The following is a 25,748-nucleotide window of genomic DNA, read 5'->3' as shown; positions in this document are numbered from 1 at the left end:
AGCACTTAAACTGCAGCTCGAAAGAATGAATCCTTCCCCTCCTCCTCTCCTGTACACTGTTCTTTCCAGCCCCTGGTCTCCTGCCCCTTCTCCTCCCTCCTGCCATGTCATCTCTCTCCCATTCTGCTTCTCTCCTTCATCCCTTAACCTTGGTGGCATTTGCTTTTAGAGCTGGGACAGCCCTCGCAAGGACACCCCAGTGAGGAGTGGGCTGCCAAAGAGGTACTCGGCAGGCTCTGAGCATCTGTCCTCTTCCTCCAGGTGTAGGGAAGTCTGCGGGGGAGCAGGATCGGCGCTCCTGCAAGGCTCTGCCGCACCACCTCTGAGTGATGGTCTAGGAAACACTGGGACCATGAAGGGCTTAGGAGATAACAGAAGCCGACACCTCTCCGATAACCTGGACTCCCCTCAAGACTCTCTTTATGCCCCCCAGGACAGGAACCCTTATCTCCTCAGCCCCACTGACTCCTTTACCATGGACCCCCGATTCCCAGCCCAGAATACCCTCCATGGCGACTGTCTCCTTCCACTCAACAACCAGATCTCCAACAGCAGCACTTTCCCCCGCATCCATTACAACTCCCACTTTGAGGTCCCAGATGACAACCCTTTTCCAAGCCATGCCCAAGCCACTAAAATCAACCGCCTGCCTGCAAACCTCCTTGACCAGTTTGAGAAGCAGCTGCCTATCCACAGAGACGGCTTCAGCACCCTCCAGTTTCAGAGGAGCGATGCAAAGCACCGGAGTGAGAGCCCTGGGCGCATCCGGCACCTTGTCCACTCTGTCCAGAAGCTATTTGCAAAGTCCCAGTCTCTGGAGGGCCCCACCAAAGGCAACATGAATGGCAAGAAGGGGGCAGATGACCCCAAGCAAAACCGGAGGAGCAAGAGCAAAGACCGAGCGAAGACCTCCGAGCCCAAGCGCAGGACCAGATCCAACATATCAGGCTGGTGGAGCTCAGATGACAACTTAGATAGTGATACCTGCAGCTACCGCAACCCAATGGGCCTCATGACACTGGGCCGGCAGCCGGACCACAGCCAGCCGAAGTATTTCATGCACGCTTACAATACCATCAGCGAGCACATGCTGAAATCCTCCAAGAGCAATAATGACCTCAAGGTCACCCCTTGCACCAATATCCCCATCAACAATGACTCCAACTACATTAAGAGAGGCTCCTGGTCCACGCTGACACTCAGCCATGCCCGGGAAGTGTGCCAGAAGGCCTCCGCCACGATCGACAAAGCACTGCTGAAATCCAAGTCCTGCCATCAAGACTTGGCCTACCACTACCTGCAGGTGGGTGCAGCGGTGGGTTATGGCCCATGCAGGGAGAGCGCAGGAAGACAGGGGACACCCTCCCAGTAGACACCCTATTGCGCCATAGATCTTATCAAACAGCTCCTGATGGTTCAGCTGCTATCTCAAGTCACATTGCCAGGAGAGGGCTGGGGGTGTGAAATTCACCAAGGCCCCAGGGACAGACCACCACACTTCCCACAGGGACACTGGTACAGATCCCCCAGCTGCAGCGCTGCCCCAGGACCCCCCAGCCCCTGTGCTGGACCATGGCAGCATGAGGAGGAGGTGATGTGCCCATGCCACAGCCTCGGCAGCCTCTGCTGTGATCCCCATTTGCTGCAGGACCCCAGCATGCCCCCGCTGCCATCCCAGACCCCACAGATGCTGTGCTGGGGTGGACTCTTGGGCAGCCAGGCAGGTAGCTGCCCACACGTAGCTGTTTCCGCTTGGCGCCCAGGCAGCGGGCATGCCGATGGGCTGCGGCTCATATCCCACCCGGACACAGCTTCCCTGCCTCTGGCCAAGCACTGCCACCACCCCACAGTCTAAAGGTCACCAGTGATAACTAATGCTTAACCCTTTATATCCACACATTGCAAGGATGTGCCGGCGTGCCCAGCAAGCCCCACTCTACAGAGCTTCCCCGGAGCACTGGTAGGACCTGCAGCTCCATGGGGCATGGCTGCCTTAGCTGCTCACCCACCTGCAGGGCAGGGCTGTGGGACCAGGAGGGCAGTGCCAGCCGCCCCGCTTGCATGGCAGAAGCCTGCATGGCTAATGCTGGTTTGAACTCCCTCCATCACCAAAAGCGCCAGGTCACTGTGGCAGTTTCAAAAAGTGGCGCTTGAAGAACATAAAACTGGTTGTGCCCTAGACAGAGGCCCTAGACAGAGGAATGAAGATAAATAAGCCAGGCCTAGATGGGGGGAGGAGGGGACCAGTCTATGTATGTAAATCTCCAGCATCCTTTTTAATGCAAAGGTGTCATGGGCTCCCCTGGCTGTGGCCAGTGGGCTTAGAAGCTTTAAAGAGCAATGAATTATTGAAGCACACTCCACTTCCAATACCTTGCTTGCCACAGCTGCAAATCAAATTTCAGAGGGATTTATTGCATCAGGGATGTCATCAGAAAAAATGTTCTCGGCCTGGTTTCTTTTTCTTTGCCCCCCTCCTTTCAGTTAAGTGTTAGGAGGTTAAAGAGCTGCAGGCAAAATATCGCTGGCACTGTTCCCTCTCCGGGTGTGGCAGCAGAGCCCAGCTCAGGCAGCCTTGGGTGCCGAATGCAACCCCAACAGCCCCTCACCTCCTGGGGTTTGGCCACGGCCAGGGGTACGAGACTGCCCTGCTCATTATTCCCCACCCATGTAATGAGCCTCCGTTTCTCGACAGCCTGACGGAGGGCTGTGGGCACAGCTGGGTGGCGTGAGCCCAGCCAGCAGCTGGGCAGCCCCACCGCTCGGCTGGGAGGACACGGGTGCCGCCCCGCTGCAGCCGAGCGAGCCCCCGCGAAGGTGGGACCAGCCCCTCAGCCCTGGGCCAACCGACGCAGGCAGCGGCCAGGTAGGGATCTTGTTTTGAGGGGAAGCTTTTGCCCAGCTCCCTCCCTGCCCTGACCCTCCTGGGACCATCGGATGGGGTCGGCAGCCTGTGCCACCACTCGGAGCGGGAGCAGCCTGGGTAGGGAGCAGCCAGCAGCCACTGTCAGCATGGCTGGAGGGGCACTGGGGGATGCTGGTGTGTGACCGGCATCCCAAGCACCTGGGGCAGCCCCCACGGCCGGCGGCAGCATCTCACCAGCAAAGCCAAGACCCTGGGCACCCAGTCCAGAAAACATGATGTTCAGTGCCCATGCAAGCTGACAGGTCACAGATGCTCAGGCTGACCTTGCCCTCAGATGCCCGGTGTGAGCCCTGGAGGGCAGGGCACAGGGCTTGGGGCCCTTGGGGTAAGATGGGGTGATTGTATCCAGACCCCTCCTCAGCATGGGAAGGGGACTATGCTGGCAATGGAGAAGTCACCTCTGGAGCCTGGAGTGTGGAAAACATCCTTTTGCAAGGCCACATGTTCCCCTGCCATGTGCTCCTCCCTGGAGCAGGTTGAGCCCACTCCCTGCTTGTGCCATGGTGAGGGACGGCGTGCATCTGCCTGCCCACAGAGCCCGGTGCTTGGGGAGCATGGAGGCCCTGCCCTGCTGTGGACAGGGCTCCTGCAAGGCAGAAATGCCTGGTGGGTCCCAGAGGTGGAGAAGTTCCTCTCTGACATGAGGGAGGACAGGAGGAGTGGGATGGGGACAAACAGGACCGCCCAGCCTCTGGGCTGGGATAAGCTCCCAAGGCTATTCACCTCCCCTGCCCCATTTGCAGGCTCCGGGTAGTCTTGGGGCTCATCAGGGACTACTGGAGATCCATGTCATGTTTCCAGACCCATCCCCAGCCTCAGACGTTGGAGCTGAGAGTGGGTGATCACCCAGCCACACGTCCAGCCCTGTCCTGTCAGGGTGGGGGGTTTCTCAGGAGCAGTCCTCAAGGCAACACAGCACTGTCCTTAGAGCACAGTCCCCAGGGAGGAAGGCTGTGCTCCCTGTCCTCTCTTTTCCCCTCCCCATGGGCCCCACATGCGGCTGGCAGTGCAGGGGAGGAGGCTGAGGTGTCAGGATGCCAATGGCCAAGGAGCTCCTTGGAGTAAGAGATACCACAGGCCAGGGGTGAACAGGAGCAGGCAGGGCTGAGCAGCATTTCTGCCCCAGACACAGAGTCAGCCCCATATCCATGGATATCAAGACCACATCAAAGGGATGGGCAGTGGTGGGGCTCCCAGGGGACAGAATCATACCACAGGCACCATTAGCCTGATGCATGATCCAGATTAGCCTCCCCAACCACACTTATAGTGAGACCACACCGAAGCTTTCTTAACCCCCAGCAGCCCCAAAAATAAATTCGTAATCCAGGGTGGGTGGCCTGTTCAGTGCCAGCCACTCTGCAGATGCTGGCTGCCCTCATGCCAGCCCCACAAGAGCTCCCATGGGGCAGGAAATCTGGCCCAGGTCCTTCCCAGAGGGTGCCCTGCCAAAAGGACAAATGGGGTCCATCAGCAGCCTGGGCTCCAGCTTTCTTTCTTGAGGACATGCCTGAGACCACACATAGCCCTCGGGACACCACAAGGGATCTGGCTCTGGAGGGAGCAGCAGTGTACCCACATTGGGCTCAGTCTCTGTATTGGAGCCTGGCTGCATGGCACGTGCATCCCTGCACTCTGCGTCCAGCCCTGTGGGTGCCTCAGCAGGTGCATTCATGTGTGGTGCATGTCTGTGTGTGATGGGACTGGGTTGCATGTCAGAGCTGGCACACGTGCAAATGGAAACCCTGTTTGCTGTTTGCTCTGCAAGTCTCTCTTTCCCAGACCTCACCAAAGCGATGGGAGCAGTGAAGCTCTTTTGCCCCTGCCCAGCACCCAGGATTGGAGTTTTCCCCTTCCCTCCTCTCTCCCCTCTGTTAATGCTCCAGGTAACTGAGGAATGCCCCAGGCAGAATTAAGGCAGGGGGAAAACTGTGTGTAGCCCCTTCTTTCCTTTTTCCTCCACGCTCAGCTCATGACATGGAGAGCAGAAGAGCCAGAAGGCATTGCTTCCTTGCAACATGCAGTATTGTGGCAGGATGGTGCCAGTGGAGCCCAGTTCCCCAGGGACAGACATATGCCTGGATCCCACATGCCTGCCCCACAGGGCACTGTATGGACCAAGCCCGGGCAGAAAGGAGGATCCGCATCCTGAAGCCTGGCAGAGCATCTCTGCCGTCCACTCCTCCCCACCTGGGCAGCCACTGGGCAGGGTGGATCCCCAGGCCTTCTGTGCCAGCAGCCACCGATAAAGGCTCTTGACCTCGGTGTCCTCTTGCTCCCGCCCCTTTCACACCAACCAAACCAGCATGGGCAGAGCCAAGTCTACATCTGGGAGAGCAGTATGAAGAGCTTCTCTGTGCCAGGCCTAGGTGCAATACAAGGCAGCCCTCATTTCCACTTTCTGTAATACACATGTTGTGATCAGAGCCCAGGGTCTCAGCTGCCAGGAAAGTTGCTGCCATTGAGGTGCTGCACTGGCCACCATTGACAACAGGAGGTGCTTTGAGTTCTTCACCCCTATGGCAGAGCTTCAGAGACTGTGGGACAGCTCCTCACATCCTCAGGTGCCTGAAGGTGCACAGAAGCACTCTGGAGGATCCAGAACTGCGCCTCAAGTACCTGCACTGCTTTTGAAGATCCCCAAGAGCACCTACTTGTCTTTTCAGGTGTGGCACTTTTGAAACACTTGCCCTGCGCTCTGTCCCATGGGAGCAAGAGCTGTGGGAGTCCCTGTGGACTCTGTGCCAACAGAGGCAGGACACGCTCCAAACTGGGGCACCAGATTCAAAGGGTGTCCTGCTAGGCATCTTCCTTCCCCTTGATGCTGCTAAACTGGAATGTGGAGCACCTTGAGAACAGCTTTGTTTATTGCAGTCTTGCCAAGACGCAAAGTAGAGGAGAAGCATGGGAAAGGAGAACTAAGGCAGCTCAGTTAGGACACGCGAGGCTGTCACAATCCTACAGGGAAGCTGGTGGAGGCTGTGCCTAGGAGAGGGGCAGGGTCCATATGAGGCAGGCAGTGCTGGGGATGCTTGGCTCACTCTGCTGTAGACAAGCTGCACCAGCAGAGACATACTGAAAACGGTCTTTGTGTTGCTTTGCCTAGAGCCGAGAGTGCCCAAGGCTAGGAGGCAGATGCACAAGCCCACGCAGAGCTGAGCAAGTCCCAGACCCTGCCCTCAAGCAGCAGCAGCAGAGCAGCTGCAATAGCCTGGGGTCTTAACTGAGCAACCTGGTCTAGTGGAAGGTGTCCCTGCCCATGGCAGTGGGGTTGGAACTAGGTGTTCTTTAAGGTCCCTTCCAACCCAAACCATTCTATGATTAATGCTTCCTCTGTCCTTGGGCTCACTGGGCTGAGCCCAGCACCTCTCACTGCCCCACAAAATACAGCATTTACCTCTGCATAGGGGATGGCTGTGTAGTCCCCTGGCCCCTGCTTGGCATGCCTGGCTGCTGGCAAGCTCTCACCTCCTTAGCCAGGGGCTGCAGACTCCAGCCCTCTCTGACACCTCGCTGGCCCAAGACCCTTGCAGGCAGGAGGCTGTGATTCATCCTGAGAAGAAGGCAGGCAGCAAAATGCAGTCTCAAGTCAGACCTGACGCCAAAGCAATGGGTATAAAAGTGCTTCTCAGGGGCCCTGTCTCCTTTAGGAAAGGTCAGAGCCAGCCACCCCAGTGACCTGTGGAATGTCTCCCATAGCAGGACTCAGCTGGAGCCAACAGGGTCCCTCCTAACTGGCCTCAGGGCCACGCAGTGCAGGCAGCTGAGCTGGGGCAGAGGGAGTGCTCCCACCCAGGAAAGAAAGGGCTCTCTTCTCTTACTTTTGTAGAAACCTGCAAGGTAATACCCAGTAGCTCCTGAGCTGGGCGGTCTTGTAAGCAGCCAGCCTAGAAGCCATTGCCAAGCACGAAGCTTGCAGGAGGCAGAGTGGTAAGAGCTGGGAAAACCTGCAGCAGCAGTGAGCAGGGCCAGGGAGGCCTGGCCAAGTTTGTGTCTCACCTGTGAGACTCGCTTCACATCAGTCCCCACTTGGATCTTGCATACAGACAACATGATGCCCCTGGCTCTCTGTTGCATGTCCCCCAGTAATATGGGTCCTGGCTCATGAGCACACATCATGGTGGGAGCCCTATCACCAAAGCAGTCCCACAGGCTGTTTGGGTTCTGCTCCACATAGCGCTGGGATCACCCCTTGCCTTCTCCCAAACACACAGAGCAAGCAGCAGGCTGGCAGGACATGGGCTGAACCCCTGGTTCCTTTGAGCAGAAGAAAGCCCTTGGAGTGAGCTAAGCTGTTGCGTGTGGATTGAGCCTGTATCTGGCACATCCCAGGCCCTCTCAGGAGAATGAGAAGCCACTACCTGCAGATCTGAAGCTCATCTGAAGATGTTGCACCCCAGCAGCAGCAGACAGCACCCTCAAGCCAGCTATGGCTCCCACAGAGCATGCCTGCTTTGAACAAGGAAGGGAACAGGAACCACGCAGCGCTTAACAGCTCTGGCTCATCACAGTTAGCTGCAACACAGCTCTGTGCATCCCCAAAGCACTATATAAACACTGGCTGATTAATCCCACAGCTCCCTGGGGAGCTGGGCAAATCCAACAGATCCATCCAGCAGAGTCAACATCGATGTCCTCAGCAGCATGAGCTGCGCTCAGCACAAGACCCTTTACTGCTCCCCATGGTGTTCCCCAACCAGCCTGCTTCCCACAGCAGACTGGGGGGCCTCAGGCTGTCCTGGTGTCTGCATGGTTTGCACATTGCTGCATTCCTCACATCTTCCCTTGCTTCTCCTTGACCACGTCTCCTCAGCTCAAGGGCAGGTCAAAGGCCAGCTACAAACCAAGTTAGCCATGAAACCAAGGCTTGCTCTTGGCAACTCAGGTTGCCCCATCTTTCTCCTGGCCTGTCCCACACTACGTATGTCTCTTGTCCTGATCAGTCCAGGGCTGACATCTGGCTCTGCTGCTGGCCGAGCACCTCCAATCACCTATACAAACCTTTCACAGGACAGGCAGGCAGTGGTGTTGATTACTTCAGTTGCTCAGTGCTTCAGGCCTCTAGTGGAAACATCAGCTTGCCCATCTCTAATGAAGGACCAAGAGACTATGTCTGCCTTAAATTAGTTGCAGAGTTGTCATGTCAGTGAATTTAGAAGTGCTTTTCTTGCACAAGGTACTACTCATCTCTGTGCAGAAAGGCCAGCACAAGGTCAGTGTGCCCGAGCAGTTCTAGAGGGACTTGTGAGGGCCTGGCTTGGCTTCAGAAATTAATTTCAGACACTAAGAGTCACATTCAACTCAGAAACCTTAAAGGGTGTTGGACCTAGTGAAGGTCTGGGCTCTGATCCACAGGTCCCTGTCTACAATAGCTCTTGATTGCCTTGGCCTGAACAGTATGTGCACTTTACGCTAAATGAGCTTGGTCTTTGTGTTGAACAACTGTGTGCCACTCCTGTCCCAATGTCCAGCGCAAATCTCGTGAGACTCTTCCCTCCCCATTATGTCTGGCAATGTGCAGCTTTTATCAACTGTGTAAGCATGGTCCAGTGTGAAGGTGGTCTGCAGTGGTGGGGGGTGAATGGCTCTGGGTAGATGTGCTAAAACAGAGGCAATCAAATGTAGGGCAGCCTGGCATGAACTAGTAAGGGAGGGTCGGAAAGGAATTGCGTTGCCCGTTCCCACTACACTCCAGCTGAGGGTCCAATGGTTGTCCTTGCCACCAATCCCTCCAAGTCCCCATGATCCCTCTGGGCCCAGAGCTGCCATCCCTCACAGCTGCTCATGCTCCCCTTACTTTTGCAGGTGCCTCAGGGGGAGTGGAACAACACGCTGTCTCGGGACAAAGACAGCGAGATCCCGTGCCGGCGCATGCGGAGCGGGAGTTACATCAAAGCCATGGGGGATGATGATAGTGAAGACTCAGAAACCAGCCCCAAACCATCCCCGAAAACTGCAGCTCGGAGGCAGAGTTACCTCAAGGCCACCCAACAGTCCCTGAGTGAGCAGAACACCACACAAAGGTAACGCTGGAGCTCCTCCACAAGCTCTGCGCAGGTCCCCAGGGGCCATCCCAGAAGCAGTCCTTGGGGTCTAGCCAGCAGCACCCACATGGAGACCCCATGTGGGGATCAGAGCACAGCAGGGCTCCTGCACATCAGCTCAGATTGCCCACAGGGCAGGCAGATGAGGAGACAAGCAGGACAGGACATGTGGCAGAGGAATGGAGAGAGCTTCCTATCCTGGTGACTCCAAATAGCCCTGGTGGTAGGACCCTGCTCCAGGTCCCTGTTCCCTCAGTGATGGGCAGGGCACTCCTTTGATGGAGCTCTGTATTTCCTCTCTAAGCATCTGCTCCTCCAAGGGAGTGCAGAGATCCCAACCCCATGATGCTATTTAGACATGGAAGATGCTCAGCTGGCATGGCTGAGAACACTTGGCATGCAGCCCATGGGCTGCTGGGACTATGCCATCTGCTTTGCTCCACAGGTGTCCCAGCGACTCTCTGAGACCAGCCAGAATGTGCCCTGTTGGCACGCTAGGCTGGGTAATATCCTGAGGCCAGGAGAGATGAGCAAAGAGGTCTGGGACCAGGTATTGAGGAAGACCCACAGTGGCTTGAGCCAGATAGACAGCAGAGCAAGAGGAACACAGCAAAAGCTTACTGGGCAAGAGGCTGGACCTTGCAGGATGGGGTCTGTGTCACCACCTGACTGGAGGTGATGCTGTGCCATGTCTTCACCAGCTGCTCTGCTTCCTGGGACAAGGCACCCAGGGGCCCTAACAGGCTGTCAGTGTTTCAGATGCTGCAGCTCAGGAGGTTGTGAGCAGCACAGAGGGGCAGGAGGAGGCAGGAGCCACCGTGGATGCACTGCTGATGTTCAGCAGACAGAGCCAGAAGGAAGTGGGGGTGCAGCAGGCAGTGTGGAGACCCCTCATGGTGGCTTCAGGTTGCAGACCAGATGCTGCTTTCTGCTGAGAGATGGTGACAAAATTAACTGCAAGGAGCCCTGGAAATGCCTGCTCTGAATCCATCCCTGTTCGTTGCCTTCACATCCACTTCAGGGGGAGCAGAGTTGGGGCCAGGGGTCTCTGATGCAAAATACCCAAGAACTGGAGTTCTTCCTGTCTTGGGCTCATTTTTCATTCAGGTCATGTCCATCAGGGTATGCCCTCACCTGGGCTGCTGGGGTCCAGCGGAGCCCACGGACAGGTAGCTTTGAGGAAGGGGCTAAGTCAGGGCAGGGTGTTTGAGCCAGAGGGGCAGAGCTGGCAGAGCAGTGGATGCAGCTATGTGGGAGAAGCAGGGTCCGGGCAGGGCTGGGCTGGACGCAGCCATTGCTGCGAGTGCTTGGTCCCCAGCAGGAGATTTGCTGGAGGGAAGTATCCTGCCTGGGAAGGAAGGGGCTCCGCAGCTCTTGGCGCTGCGCTCCAGCGCGGGACATGGCACCCTGCTCTGCCCGTCCCCGATGCCCCAGGGTGGCCAGGGGTTGGGCCGGGCCCAGGACAGGCCGGAGCGTCAGCCAAGCCGGAGCCGGAGCATGAGCACGGCTGCCATCTGCCGACCACCCCCTCGCCTCTCCAAACCCCCTCCCCCAAGGATGCTTTTCGGATGCTGTGGCCGCTTTGGTTGCTGCGGGGCCTCCCTGGGTGGCACCGTGCCCTGGCACACCCTTGGGACAGCAGCGGGGGACCGTGCCCTGGCACAGCCCCATGCCAGCCCTGGCCAAGATCCTCGGTCTCCTTGGCCAGAGCTGCTGGGGCTCTTTCTGGGCTCCGCCAGTGGAGGGGTATTGGACCTGTGGTTTGGGATGGGAGGGACTGCAGGGAGGACAGTTGGAGCCTTAGCCAGGACTTGGCACAGAGGAGTGAGACCCGATCCGTCCCTATGAGAGGGTGTCTGCCTTTCCAAAGTCTGTTACCTGCTTTGTGACTCGGTTTCCCCACAGGCAGGCTGCAAGGCTAGGTCAGGATGAAGCCCAATGGGATGGGCATGGGGGGCTGACAGGGACACTGCCTGCCCCAGGACACAACTGACTCACACCATGGGTGAACGGCGAGCTCATGGACAAAACCCTCTCAGGCAGAGGGAAACAAGGCAATAAACAGATAGTCCAGGGTTTGGGGCACCACATTGCCCTTGGCCGCTCAGCAGTGGGTCCGCTGCAGACTGGGAGTCTCCTCCATCACCCCTGGCAGAAAAGACTACTCCCCACTCTCATCACACCCCAGGATGGAGACTCAGGAGGTGCCACAGTCCTTCCTGGAGGTCCACACACTGCACAGGCCTCCTGCCCAGCTGGGACACACTCTGCCCTCAGCTTCGCTGTCCCCCAGGCTGGTGAAGGACAGACCTCTGCACTCACAGCCCTGCCAGATGCAGGGGAAGTGGCACCCCAAGGGTCCTCTGAAGGGACCATGGGCAATTCAAGAGGGAGAGTCCCCACAGCTCGCCCAGGCTGGTGTGGCTACTGTGTCCTCCACCATGTTCCACCTGGTCTGTGACAAGGACTTCCTCACGCAGGGTTTCATGGTGGAACAGAAGAATGGGAAAGTCCCATCCTTCCCACTTCCCTCCTCTTCCTCTCACATCCCTCCCATCCTTCCACAACCCTCCCGGCCCCATGTGCAGAGTCCGTAGTGTGGTCTTGGCTGGGTGGGGCTCAGTGACAGCCCTGCTCTTTTCCTGATGCAGAGGCTGCTGCTGAGCCCCAGGGCATGGAGACAGTGCTTCTCCCAGAGCCTGCAGCAAAAGCTGCTCTGGAAATACCAACCCCCCTGCTTCTGCAGCACTGTCATTCAGGCTTGGCTCCCCTTGAACTTCTTCCAGATAATCTTTTGGGTTCCTCTACACAAATTAAAAAAAAAAAAAAATCCTGCAGATGTTTCCAATTGCAAAGTCCACAAAATACCATTTAAAAGTTATTTCTCACCCCACCTCTTGCACCCCCTTCCCACTAGTCCAGGCAGGGAAGAGCTGGCTTCCCTGACCCTGGCCCCCAGCATCAGCCTGTGCGAGAGCTGGTGTGTCACCAGGGCTCTGACTCTGGGGGCTGGCACAGATCCCATGTGCTCCCTGGGGTTCAGCTGGACTAACCTGGCATCGGCAGTGCATTCCTGGGGGCAGCGGGACCCAAGGTCTTGTCCCCTCTCCTTCCCCTGCACCCCACGAACCTTCACCCATGTGCCCGACTCGATAGCTCAAGCCAGGAGCCAGCAAGGTGAGAAAGTGCTTCCTTCTACTCCAGGAGCTGCAACAGGGGCCGAGTGGTGGATGCGGTGCCCAGCATCGTCTCTGTGCGGCCACGTGTGCCTGTGCCTGGCAGAGGGTGCTGTGGGCAGGGGTGGTCTGGCTCACCTGGCAGGGCGGCAGCTCCAGCACAGCCCCAGCGCTGCCCCTGCTGTGGAGACACCCCTCACATCCTCTCTCTCTGCTGGCAGGAGCCTGGACCGCCTGGACTCTGTCGAGATCCTCCTACCTCCGAAGTTCCCAACCTGGGAGGAAGAATACAACCAGATCTCCGACAGCGTCAACGAGTCCAGTTGCATCAACCAGGTGAGATGCTGGAGCGCTGAGCCCCGCTGAACCAACACACCCCAGTGAGAAAGGAAGCCAGCTGAGGGGAGAAACATCTTTTTCCCCCTTCAAAACAAGGCACTGACTGTGCTCCAGGAATTGCACATGCTATTCTCTGGCAGTTTTACCAAAGTATCAAGGCCAGCTCCTTAATTCTGATTCATATTAGACCCCCCCTTCCTCTAGCTTTGCCTCCTCTCAGCACTGCTGGTGCAGCTGAAGTCACTCTGTCATGGTCACAGGTATGGTAGCCCGGAGCGATGCTTCACAGCAACGGGTGAAGCTCAGGGCTGCTCTGAGCGCAAGGTCCCACCATGTCACCAACCAGAAGCCACCTGCAAGGCTGGTCTATCCTGCTGCAAGCTCCTCCCACCCCACTGGGTGGGTGCAGAGCCCAGGCCAACCTCACCTGTGCAAAAGGTGGCATCCAGCCTGGGACCCTGCAGTGGGTCACCAGGTACAGTAACCCTCCTTAGCTCTGAGGACCTCATCTCTTGTGCAGCAGACTGGACTGAGGAACAAGGTGCCTGTAATTCGGGAGACTGTCCTGCCAGCTATGTGGGGATGTCTCCCTTGAAAATTCCTGTTCCCCTGGGAAGGGCAAATCCAAGAATGCCGAATGCCAGTGAGGCACTGATGGTGGGTGGCAAACCCCTTGCCATGGGGTGGGCTCATGCCCTGACCCCAACCTCTGGGATGCAGTTGGTGCAGACTGGGGTTGACTCCCAGTCCCACACTATGCCCCCCCTTGGGATTACTCTGGAGTAGCTCGGGGCTTGGATGGCTATAAGCCAGCTGCCTCACAGGCCAGGAAATAACCCATGCCAGGATGAGGCCTTTGCAGAGGTCCTGTGTGCTTATCTCAGCCCCAGGGAGCCCATCCTTTCAGTATGAAGGTGGAGGTCGCCAGGGCAGCAATGGCTCCACAAGCTTCGCCCAACTGTTTCACTGTCGCCCTGGGCCTCTGTCATGTCCCATCTCTGTTCACACATGTCTGCATGGGAATATCTGCACACACATGCCCCTTCTGTGCTGCTCCTCTCTGTCTGTGCGCAACGATCAAGGGCGGCAGTGCGAGGCAGGGGTTAAGCAGCGGGATGGGCATCGCGAACCAGAGCATGAAGGAGGGTGAGCACTGTGTGCCATCTGTGGGGCTCTGAGCCCTCCTCCAGTCCAGCCCAGCCTCTCCGGCCCCATGGCTGGTTTCTCCTGCTGTCACAGAGCAGTTGGAGCCCTTGGTGGGGAGCTTTGGGGAAAGGTACAGGGGCATTGCTTCCGGGTGTACGTGTTCCTTGTGGTCAGTCTTGTTCCTTGTACATCAACAGCAATGTGCTGGGTGTCTCATTGCACAGAGAAGGGGTCAGGACCATCACATTCTTGTCCTTTGCATGTAAATCCATGTCTGAAGCCAGATCTCTGTGTGAAGACAACAGGTGGGCTGAGTCTGTGCTCTCTCCCTGTCTAAAGCTGCCATTTAGCAGCTGAGTGCAGCACCCCTATGAAGGCATCAGAAGGTTCTTGGAGCTGGAGGGTTTGAGCAGCCCACAATGTGCCAGGAGCTGTCCAGGCAAATGCCCCAGGCCCAGACTGGTAGCACTGTGATGCTGGGGGCATGCCAACTGCCACAGCACTTGCTCAAGCGTGCGGCTGCCATCATCATGTGCACTCTGCCCACTTTCCTCCAAATCAGAGAGAGTTCAGCTGCAACTGGGTTGGGATTTTAAGGCCTCCCACGAATTGTATATCTGTTGATCCAGGATGGAGCTGGTACAGCCACCAGCGTGTGCTGGTCTGATCCTCTGGCAGGTCTGACCTGCCCTTTCATCCAGTGCCAGAGGCAGTTCCTCCACTGCCCTCACTTTTCTGTGACCTTCAACACCTTCCTTGTGTGTCCAGCAAGACCCTAGTGTCCTCCCACACAGAAGCATCCCCAGCTCTGAAAGACAAGTCCGCTCTGCTTGGTTTTGTCCCTACTGACCTCCACCTTGCAAACCTCTGGAAGTCCAGCGTTCACTGGGTGTGCATGTCAGCATCTACCTGTCATACCAAGGCGACCAGTGGCCAGACAGAGCCAGCTGGTGACCCCCAACACTGCTTATCCTCACATTGAGCTGTGCCCTATGTAGAAGGGCTGGACCCAGGCCCCAGAGCCAAACCTCTTCCCTTGGGTATATTTTGAACCTGGATTCTTCCCAAGATGGGTCATCGTGGGTAGCTCACACAGGGCAGAACTCATAGGGTGGATGCGCTCTGCAGACCAGGGATGGAGAGGAGGAGAAGGCATTCCTCCCCACAGGCAGTGCAGTGTCTGTCAAAGCGTCTGTCCTTATGCCGAGTGTGTGCCGTGGCTTTGCTATGGAGAGAAGGCAGTATCGCTTCTGTGTGGCTTCCTCCTGGCATGGGGACAGATGAGATAGCAGTGAGGTGGCCAGCCCAACCCCATCAGGGTGAAGGACAGTTTCCCTGATGTGGAGCACTCAGACTGCCCATCCACCCTGGCTCTGCAGGCTGTGGAGGCCCATTGCTGCTCCTGGCCACGTTGCAAGGTGCTGGCCAATGCTGGAGGCTTCACAGGTGCAAACTGGGAGCCACACCAGCCCTTGTCCAGCAGCCACAGGCAACCCAAGTGTGCCAAGGGGTGCTCCAGCAATGTGTGTGCCCTGTGTATATATATTGATATATGGTGCATACAACAGGCTGAATGCATCAGCAGCTTTTCTCCGTCTGGGAGGTGTCCTGTGGAGCTTTGCCATGCCGTGTTTGTGCCGCTGTCTGAGGTGCCTGTGCGGCATCTTGCTTGGCATCTTACGAGCTCTGAAGTTTGTACTGAAGTGTCAGCAGCAGCGGCCCCAGGGGACAGGCTGTCCGCTCCCCTTGTCCTCGGTCCCTGTGCAATGGCTGTCTGTGTGAGGGGCTCCCCTGTTCTTGGCCTTTAACCTTCTCCAACTCTTTCTTCCAGATCTTTGGACCCCCCTCACTTATCCCTCAGATACTTACCCATGGAGAGCAGGTACCGTCCCACTGGCGTTTCCCTCTTCCTTCCTCATGGAGCTTTCTCAGGTCAGCCTGGACACCCATGACAGGGTGCAAGGCAGGCTGTGGGGTCAGCCCACGCCCCAGGGCCAGGAGGAGGAGAAAGAGGAGGAGGAGAATGAGGCAGTGCTCCCAACCTGGGCACTGCAGGGCAGCTGGAGAGCTTGGTTCCCCTGCCCCTGGCAGGGGGTTAGGGACCGTCAGGTTTAGCGGGAAAGTAGATGAACTTTTTGAGCTAAACCTTGTGCAGATGCCAATGCTGGGCAGAAATACTGTCCTTGAGGCCAAAGAAAGGGCCAGGAGAGATGGAAGGGCCATCTCAGCATCTGTCATCTGTATTTCAGAATGCTCTGCTTTAGGCTGGCTCTGGTTTAACCCAGGTGAGCCTGTCTTAAATCCAAGTTTGACCAGCCGCTGCTACTGGAGAGCAGGGCAGGGCCAGGAGCATGGGTGGGAGGGAGGTGGGGGCAGCAGCAGAAGCAGGGAGCAAAGCTGCCCCTGCTCGGCTCACACCTTGCCACAGCCTGCCATCGAGCCCTCTCCTGGTCCCCCACTGTGGATGGGGCTAGAATGCATTTCCAATAGTGCCACCTAGAACCAGTCCAGGCAGCCTGTCCCTGGTCAAGCATGGAGGCTGTCTCTATAGCCCACACGTCCCCACCTTCTCTCTCTGTGCTGCACCCGGCTGTAAGGCCAGGCCATTTACCCCCACTGAGGAGCATGCCTGCCCGGGCAGGGTCTTGCAGCTGAGGCTGGGGTCTCCCAGCTGCGCTGGTAGGGCAGAGGGACCTGTCAGAGGCTGGACAGAGATTTTAGCCTCATGTGCTCTCAGCCTCTCCATCAGAGACTGAAGGGTGCTTCACAGGCACTGTGGTGGTAAGTCCTACTCCACAAGCATGGACCCTCAAACCTCCAAGGAGAGTCCCCTCTTCCCTCTCTCTCAGCAGAGAGCCCGGGCATCCTGCACCCCACCAGCACTGACCACTGCACCTCCAAGTCTTGTCTGCCGTAAGCAGGACCACGCAGGAATGGCAGCAGGGTGGCTGCAGGGAGAGGAGCAGGAGGGAAGGGAAAGGGCTGCTTGCAGGCAGAGGGTGACTAGATCTGCCCCTCTTCCCCTGCAGGCACCAGAGCCGGAGCTGGGGGAGCAGTACGAAGTGGTCTGCGACTCTACCTACAGTGAGGCTGAGTCAGCTGCTGCGGAGGTGCTGGACCTGCCTCTGCCCAGCTACTTCCGATCCCGGAGCCACAGCTACCTCCGAGCCATCCAGGCGGGCTGCTCCCAGGAAGAGGACACGGGCTCCATCAGCTCCATCTCCCCCCCACCAGTAGGCAGCCTCAGCGGCAGCAGGACCCTGCCCACCAGCAGCAGTGAGTGCCAGCGGCGTGCAGTGGGGAGGCAGAGGGGAAGGGGCATGAGGCCAGCGTGGACAGGGGTTACTGCTGCTGACCGCCTGGGAGGTGTCGAGCATGTGAGGTGCTTCGCTCAGATACCTGTATCTCCAGCCATGGTTGTCCAAGCCTTTTGTGGGCTTATGGGGGCTTGTTCTGTGCTGGAGAGGGAGGCCAGCAGCTGGGTCATGCCGCTAGGATGGCTGGGGCTGGATCTCCGGATGCAGGTGCCGAAATGGCAGACAGGCTCTGATTGTCGGGATCTGGCCAGCACAGCTGATGCGGCCTGCAGAGGTCTGGGAGAGCTTGAAGTCTTCACTCAGTCAAGCCAAACCGAAGCCTGAGTGCTGTGGCCAGGAGCAGCCCACGGGATGCCCACCTTGCCCAGGAGCACTGGCTGCCCTCTCTGCCTGAAGTCCTGCGGGGCTGCAGGTGCAGCGGGAACCTGCAGCACAGGCAAGCATCCCTGCTGGCCTACACTATCAATAGCTTCCATCTTCCTCCTCCTCTCCACTATGTGTCTCTTATTAGCCCAATCCAGGCTACAGTTGACAGGTTTGACCTCTGTCTGAAACTCTCGGGAACAAAAATGTCTGTCAGGGACTCTGCACCAGCTTCCCCAGGGTCTGAGCATATCCTGATCTCTGCAGCCCCTTCAGCCAGAGGCAGAAATTTGGGCTGACAGGAGGAGGGAGGGCAGAAGGCATCTGCCTCCATTGCTCAGTGATGGAGGTGTGACAAGGCTTTGGGGTTCACCATGAACTTCTTTGCAGGTTCCTGCACAGAGCAGGACTCCTGGAAACAGGTCTGGGGGATTGGATCTGGGGGGAAAGGTAAATGGTGCAAATTTGCCCCCTCCAGATCCACAGGGTTTGTGATTTTGCCCGGCAGAGTCAGGCAGGTCTGACCCTGCCCATCCAGGGGCCCAAGCTTCAGCAGGTGAGGGCAGGACCCTGGCCAGCCCGGACCTGAGCAGTGCAGCCCAGGCAGCAGCATGCCAAACGTGGGGCTTGGCAGCACAGCTCCTATGCCATCCAGGCAACAACCCAGCTCCGTGCAGAGGCAGAGTGGTGCTGTGTGTTGGGCTCACAGCATTCGCACCCCGGTCCCTTCCCCTGCAGGCAGGGCAGAGGAAGCAACGGGCAGACAGTGTCACCCTGGTGCACCCAGCCCTCAGAAGATTTCAAAATCTTCTGACAGTGAGATGCTGGGAGTTCATCCTTTGGCTGGACTGGCTCCAGTTGCTTTCTCTCCCAGAGACAGAATTGCAGCAGCCACGTAGGTGTCTAACACATCAAGTCCTATTTGCCCCTCTCAATTAGGTGTACATAGACTAGAGACCCCAGCGTCCCTGGTCTGGGGTAAAAACAGGTCTTGCTCTGAGTTTCAAGGCACTAACAAGCCTTCCCGAGCACTAGAGCCCAGCACCCTGCAGCCTCAGTACACTGAGCAGCATTATACCCAGCTCCAGATGCCTCGCCTGGTGTTGGATGCAGACATTATTCATTCCAGGCCCTTCTCTTTTGATTAGTAATTACTGTATGGACAAGAGCCTGGCCTTTCCCTCCGAGGCAAGTCAGGATTGACTCCATCCGCCAGGGTAGGGGTGAGGCTGCAGGCAGCCCTGTTCAGCTGGTGTTTGTCACCAGCCAGGCCGTCTCTCCCAGGAGGAAGCTCCCAGCATCGCAGCAGAGCAGGTCTCTTCACCAAACGTCTGGCCGCAGCTGGCTCTCCTGCATGCCAAGCCTTCCCTTCCCCAATGGCCGGAGCACCCAGCACCTCTGGGAAGAGTCAGGGCTGCCCGCACTCCCCAGCAGGACCACCATTGCCCACCTGCAGTGCTGCTGGAGGAGGCTCCTGTGAATGCCCCACACATTCAGCACTGGGGTGGGAAGCAAGGAAGGCAAGTGCTTTGCCCCAGGATGTAATTTTGCCAGCATGCTGGGGTCACTGGCTTAAGACAGCAAGGAATGGCAAGAGCTGCTCTGACCTCACAGTGCTGGGAAAGCCCAGGAGGAAAGAGATGTAAGAGCTGTTTTTCTGTCTCGTCCAAAAATTAGCTGGCACTGTCTCCCTGGTGCAGAGACCAGCACTGCCCTGGCCCGGGGACATGTTTGGTGAAGCCAGGCTCCACCTCTGGTTGCCTTTACCAAAGCGTAATCTGCAGCAGTGGCTTCACTCCCCAGTGGTCTGTGCCTTTCCTGGAAAACGTGTGCAAGGGCTGTGGGCGGCAGGGAGGAGCATTGCTCTGGAGATGCTGCTTCTGCAAATGGCTCCTGAAGGCCTGAGCAGAGCCAACAGGTTCAGCTGTGTGAACCTGCAGTGTGGGGAGCAGCTCTCCTCTCACTGCAGCACTTCAGCTGGTATGAGGCCCTCCTGGGGCACTGGGGGGTGGGAGCAGGCTCCATAGAGATGCCCAGGGAAGTTGGCAGGCCCTTGCCAGAAGAGAAGCCTGTTACTTTTCTGTGATGCTTCAAGTCACTTGGTCTGCATCACTTTTGCATCATTTTCTTCAAGGCAGTCTGTGTCCTTCTTGGTTCCTGGCCAGCCACTGTGCTCCAGGTAAAGCTCAGCCGTAAAGCAGGGCACAAAGAGCTGAGGGGTCCCACCCTGGGAAGAGTTTTGGGAACTTGTTAGAAAAATTGATGCCTTGGTACTCCCAGACATGGTGGTGCCTGGACATCATGCCAGGCAGACACCAGAGTGGGCAGGAGGAGTCCAGCATCTTACCAGGGTTATACAGTGCTACCAGCAGCATGGAGGCAGACAGCAAGCCCTGTCACACACAGGCACACCGCGGTCAGGTCCAGCGGGGCAGGCTGCTCTTGGCATGAGCTCTGGCACCAAACCACAGAGCTGAGGGCAGGGGGTGTTCAGAGCAGCCTCGGTGTATCTACCAAGGGCAAAGCTGCTGGAATGCAGGAGTGGGCTGTTGGTGGGAGCCAGGTCAGAGCCCCATCCCAGCAGCGGGCAGAGGGGGGAGCAGGAAGGGGAGCAACAGCAGCCTTTGTGCCTGGCTCCAGGCCTTCCCACCTAGAGACATGCCCATGCCCTCACATCTCCCCTTCAGTGGTCTGCACTCCAGGGTCATCACAGTCAAAGTCCACAGGATGAGGCAGGGACTGGAAGAGATCCCCTGGGAGGGACAGGCTGCCTGTTCAGCCCCATCCCTCCTTCCTACTACCCTCTCTCGCTGCTTCCATCCCATGTTCTTCCCACCCTGGCTCACCCCACTCCCCGCAAGCCACCCTTGCTCCTTGCTGGCAGTATGGCTGATGCTGAGCTCAGTGCTGCTCCAAATCCAGGCTAACACCAGGAAGCAACAGCCTGCATAGCACAGAGGGGGTTTTCAAAATGACTGGTTGCCACCTCTCTCTGATGCAACCTAACAGAGATCTGCTGATTTCCAGAACATCCTCCAGCCCTTTGCATTGTCTGCTGGGGCTTTAGGAGGGAAACGTTTTTGATAGAGGGGGTGGGGAGCAGAGTGGACCATCTGTGTTTTTGCATGTGCGTGATGGGGAAGGCAGGAGGCATATCTGGATAGCAGTCACACCTTTAATCAGCCACTCAGGCTCAGTTCCCCCTGCAAATGTGCATCACTGAGGCTTTAATTGGTTGGTGCTCTATGAGAGGGGCCTCCCAAGCAGCAGGGTGCTACCTCTCAGCTTGATGGCATCAGTCTGGACCAATAGGGAGAAGTGGGTTCACCATCGTCTGCAGGTCTAATGGTCACTCACGGCCTCTGCTCCATGCAGGGCTCTGGAGTGAAACAACTGAGAACCCTCACCCATTCCCTTCCCACAGACACCCTCCTGCACCAGCATCCATGCAGCAACCCAGAGGAACTGTTCCCATCATGTGCCCAGTCCCTGAGAGGGGGTCTGGGTTTCTTCTCTGTTAGGACACATCCTAAAGAGGCACCAGCAGCAGCAATGCTGTGGCTGACACAGGCTTTTCATTCTTTGAGGACAGCATGGGGGTTGAATCGTAAAGCAAAGGGATTCAGCTACCGGCATGAAGAGGTGCAGTGAGCTCCATTTCACGGAGGGCTGCCAGTCTCAGAGTCTGTGTGGGGAGCACAGCCAGGTGGGAGAGCCTTGACAGCTGTCACATCTCTGACAAGCCAGTTCCTCCCACAAACGCCTGTATCACTTGCACATTACAAGGCAATTAGCTCCCATTTGACAGCCAGCGAGACAGATGATGAGCTGCCCTTGATCAACCTTAAACAAAGCTTTGTGCCTTGTGAAGCCAGAGACTCAAAAGCCCCAGTGAAACCTATTCATCTAATTGCCAGGCATTCAGCCGACAGCCACGCTGGCTCCTGAGCATTACAAAAGGGCTCCCCAGCCCCAGCTCCTTCTTATTAGAGGCAGGACTGGGAATTGCTTGCTTAATAGACTGCTTGCAATACAGAGCTGAATATTTGGTGTTCAGGGGAAACAGGAAAGCAGAGGTGAGCAAAGCACAGCAAAAGGAAGTGAGAATCCCCAGTGTGGAGACCCCAGCCCAGCCTCCACTCAATGCACCAGTGACAGCAGGGAGCGCTCACACCAAGCCAGTTCCAACATGAGCTCTTCCCAGTCCTCCCTGTGCCATCTGGTAACGTCACCCTTGCTCAGAGCATCCTGCCCTGGGATTCAGCAGCCTGTTACCAGAAAGCCCAGGTGCCCCAGCTCCTTATTCTGTGCCCAAATCTCTTCCAGGGAGGCCAGGGAATCCAGCTCTGCCTCCCCCTCCAGGACTAGGCTGTCTCTGTTGACCTGTCATACCAATGGTTAAGATGTCCCTGAAAGTGTGAGCTCTGAAGGGCAGCAACCCTCCAGTTCTCCCTTTCTGCTGACCCCATGATGGCAGCTCTGGCTGCAGGACCCCATCCCAGCCCACCACGGGAAGCACAGCACCTGGAGCAGAAGGAGCTTAAGAAAGTCTAGTCCTTCAGGCCAGCCCAACCTTGACCCAGCCAGAGCCAGGCATCAGGCTTGTCCTTGAGAGCCACCAGCACCATAAACAACTCCCAGGGCTGCGCACACCTTGTGTCCATCCATATGCCCAAGCTTTGCCAAGCCCAGGCTGGGCTTGAGAACACTACTTGGGAGAGATACTCCCCAAAGGCAGGACAGAATAGCCACCCTTCTGCCTCCAACCTGCTTTCTGTCTTCTTTGTATTGCTTTTTTTTCTTTTCATGACTAAACTAGAGAGATGGGTCCGAGGACCACTGCTGTGCTGGGAACCCTGCCCTGCTCCAGGAGAAGGCAGATCCCAGCCTGGTCCCCTGGCACTGATGCTCTTGCAGGGGGAGCATGGTTGTGCTTAGTGGAGGAAAGCCAAAGTGCCTGCACGCCTCTGTGCGGTGTCAGAGCACAAAGCAGCATCGTGCTGACCAAATCCCCAAGGGCTGGCTCACTGTAGGACGAGTTTCCACAGCTTCTGGGAAAGGCATGTAGTGCTGGCTTGTGAGGGATAGGTAGAGACACCCTTCCTCCTCCTCCTCCGCCTCTTCGTCCTCTGCCTGCAGTGATTACCTGGTCTCTGGGTAGGAAGGCAAGTTCTACTCCTCTCCTCTCTCGGCTGTCATGGCCTTCTCTTCTTTGTGGGGAAGAAGTAGTGGTCTGAAGGCAAAGGAAAAACCAAACCAGGCCAGGACACATTGTTCAGCCTGTGAGTGAGTGGCCACAGCTGAGGAGTAAAGCACCATTGTGGCCCCTTTGCTAATTATATCAGCCTGAGCTGACCCTGTACAGCCTTTGAGGAGAGAGACTGTTATCATTCCCTTCAGATTTTCTCCTTCTTTTTGACCTAGATTTCACGTTCCAGAAATAGCTTTCTCTGACATACCAGCAGGAAAGGGATTAGAGAGAGAGAGTGTGTGTGTGCGCACGCGTGCCAGGGAGAGTTCTGTTGCATGCTCCATCAGTGTTTGTAAGAGAAAAAAAGGGTACATATACATGTTCCATGATCTATTCATATGTCTGTAGGACACAAAGACATTTATGACAATTGTTTCTCTCCACACTTACTGTTAATTTTTCACGTCTAATCTTTCCCTTGCTATTATGGAAACTCCACTATCAAGCCCTGCGCCCAGACAGCGCTCCCTTTTCCGCAGGAAGCCTGTACCATGGCTACAACCCCGCCCTCCAACTCCACCACCAAAACCAAAATCTCTCTGTCCTTCTGCCTCAGCAAAGCTGCACTTGGTGCTCTTTGCTGCCAGGTTTCAGCTCTCCTACAGGCAGCACCCAGCGCAGCAAGCTCTCTTTCTGCTGCCTGCTGTGTGCATGTGTCTCGCTGGCACCCAGGAACAGCTCCAATGGGTTTGAGCCCCATGGAAATGTCACTTGCCCAGTGACATTTCAGATCCCCAGGAAGAGGGGAGCTGCAGCCCACACATGATGCTGTGCTGACACAAGCAGACTTAATATTGGAAAGTGAGCACAGCTCCAAGATCCTGGCCAAGCCTGCCCTCTCCTAGCAGGGTCCATCTACAATGAAGTAGAAAGGCAGCTGCCAGCGTTTTCCTTTGGTAATATGGTCAGAAAGCCAAGTCGTTCTTGTTGCTTGCTTTTATCAGCCTTAATGGCAGGAAAGGGAGTCAGTAGTGCTGTCCTTGTGGGAGAGAAGAAACTGAGGCACCAAGGGGTGCCTCAGCTTGCTCAGAGCCTCTGGGAGAGCAGCAGCAGGGAGCCCATGCATGGTGTAGTGCTCTGCCCATGAGGCTGCGCTGGTTGGAGAGCAACACACCAGGTACAGCAGATACCTAAGGTCTCTTCTTAGGCTGAGGGGCCTGGTAGCATCCCAGCACGCTGGCCCTGCTGCCATCCACGCAAACCGGGTGAGCACAGAGCTGCCCTGGTGCCAGGCAATCACAGATGCCCCTTTGTGTCCCTGCTGTCGGCGATGCTCAGCACCTCTCTACATCTCCCTCCATGGCCACAGGGCTCGTGCCATCACTGGAGCAGTCCAGCAGCAACTGGCGATGGTCTTAGCTAAGATACACACACATGCCAGGACAGAGGGACTGGATGAGGTTTAGTAAGGCCATGCACCCAGGCCTGAGCATTTGCAGGATTTCAGACAGCGCGGGCAAATGAGGATTTCTTTGTCTGTGTTTCTCTTGTTCTGGGTTGCTTTTCCTCTCCTTCATGCTCTTCCATTACTTTTTCCATCTACGGACCCATGGGTATTCCTGAGGATTCAGGAAGAGATCGGCTCAGAGCTTCGCAGAGCCACTCACAACCTGTGTGGCTGAGGGGCTCTCAGTCCAGAGCTGCTCACCACTCCCAAGCCTGGAAGCAGTTGAATCAAAAACAAGTTTTCTTGTTTTCCTTGGTAGGCAGTGAGGGGAGTGATCCTGGGCTGCAGGTCCCGAGTCTCAGGGCTCTCTGGGGAGATCCTCCTTCGGCTCCACTTTGCTGCTCTGCTTCCGAGAGCAGAAGCAGCACATCCGCAGCAATTCCATTTCTGAATGTGAAGGGCGGCGGTGGCTCAGCCCCACTTGCTGGAGCTGGCAGCGCGTGAGCTCGGTGCGGTGTTTCCCCAAGGTACTTTGATCTCTCCTTGATGCAGACCAGCCCTTCTCCACCGAGCGCCATGAACCCAGCGAGTCATAAATAAAACAGAGCATCCAAAGACTGAGGTAACAGTGAGGAGTTGGGGTGGCAGACGTGGCAACACCGCTACCTGCAAAGCCACAACCCCTGCTGGAGGCCAAGCACTCCGCAGGCAGCACCATTAGGCAGCATCCACCTGGATTAGCAGCAGGTGCCCACTGCCCCTGTCTCATGTCAGACCGGTGCGTGGCATGGCTCCAGCGTCACAGAGGTCTCCTCCTGCCCCGCAGTCTGGGTGAGCCTCACGCGCAGCTCCGGATCTCTCAACATGGGATTGGAGGGATGGAGCTGGATGCTGCTCCAGCACCTGGCATGTCTGTGCCCAGGGTGCCAAACCTGGCATGGCTCTGCCCAGGCAGGCTCTCCCTGCAGCCCACAAGCTGTACCAGCCTTGCTCCCCTTCGCAGGTCCATCATCCATCGTTCCTGCTCAGGCAGCCTAACGGGAAGGCACAAAACACAGGCACCGAGCACAGCAGCAGCACACAGTGAAGCGAGGCTCAGTTCCCTCTCCCCGTGCCCATCAGGATGGAGCTCAGTTAGCAAATATGTGACCAGCGGGAAACACCCACCCAAGGAAACATCCATGTCCCCATTCTTTCCTTTTCGATTGATTTCTCTCCCCACCAGAGACATTCCAGCTGCTCACGCCACTCTCTGCCTGCAGCTGCCCTGCAGCAGGTCGGGGGAAGCGGCACTGCTCCCCCGGGCCGGGCCCCGCGGCAGCCTCACCTGCAGGGCGCCCACCCACCCCGCCTCCGGCCCAGCTTGGGTTGTCCCCGGCGCGGGGGGCCGGCGCCGGGGCAGCGGCGGGACGAGGAGGTCTTTCAGCCAAACCCACTTTTGCGTCGGGGGAAAGACGGGGCCGTGCTGGGGGAATGTCACCGAGGCTCCCACGGCCATGAGGAGGTGACAAAGCCCCCTCGCGGGGGTGACAGAGGCGCCCGCTTTCTTCAGCAGCGCTGGCCTCCCCCGCTTCTGCCACGCACGGGGCTGCCACCCGCAGGAGTTCCGGTGCGGGAACGGCGGCAGCCGCCGCCTCCGTCCCCGTGTGTGTCCCGTGTATCGTCGTCGTCCCCGCCGCGTCCTGTCCGCTGCAGACGCGGGGCTCCCGGTTAAGGCTTGAGACGTGCCCGGCCTCCTTGTTCCCGCCCAGAGATCGGGGACCGCGGCGCGGCGCGCGGAGGAGGGACGCGCGCGACCG

At 57.3% G+C, this 25,748-nt stretch overlaps 1 protein-coding gene across 3 annotated transcripts in view; it reads left to right on the top strand.

Annotated features, from left to right (window-relative positions):
• The first annotated feature begins 352 nt into the window (after positions 1-352).
• Positions 353-25,748, top strand: part of DLGAP4 (discs, large (Drosophila) homolog-associated protein 4) — a 71,771-nt gene continuing 46,375 nt past the window's right edge. The window contains exons 1-5 of one of the 3 annotated variants that reach the window (XM_010564575.1): positions 353-1,303; positions 8,732-8,949; positions 12,368-12,482; positions 15,463-15,513; positions 16,661-16,904. In XM_010564575.1, the coding sequence (XP_010562877.1) occupies positions 353-1,303; positions 8,732-8,949; positions 12,368-12,482; positions 15,463-15,513; positions 16,661-16,904 (1,579 nt within the window). Of the gene's footprint in view, positions 1,316-8,731; positions 8,950-12,367; positions 12,483-15,462; positions 15,514-16,660; positions 16,908-25,748 lie in introns of all 3 variants that reach the window. The other 2 variants (XM_010564576.1, XM_010564577.1) reach the window with 2 other exon arrangements.

The sequence above is a fragment of the Haliaeetus leucocephalus genome, unplaced genomic scaffold, assembly GCF_000737465.1.
Source record: "Haliaeetus leucocephalus isolate CR32 unplaced genomic scaffold, Haliaeetus_leucocephalus-4.0 Scaffold182, whole genome shotgun sequence".
NCBI classification, from domain to species: domain Eukaryota; kingdom Metazoa; phylum Chordata; class Aves; order Accipitriformes; family Accipitridae; genus Haliaeetus; species Haliaeetus leucocephalus.
Note: the sequence above shows the minus strand (reverse complement) of the source record. Positions and strands in the feature narration are given on the sequence as shown.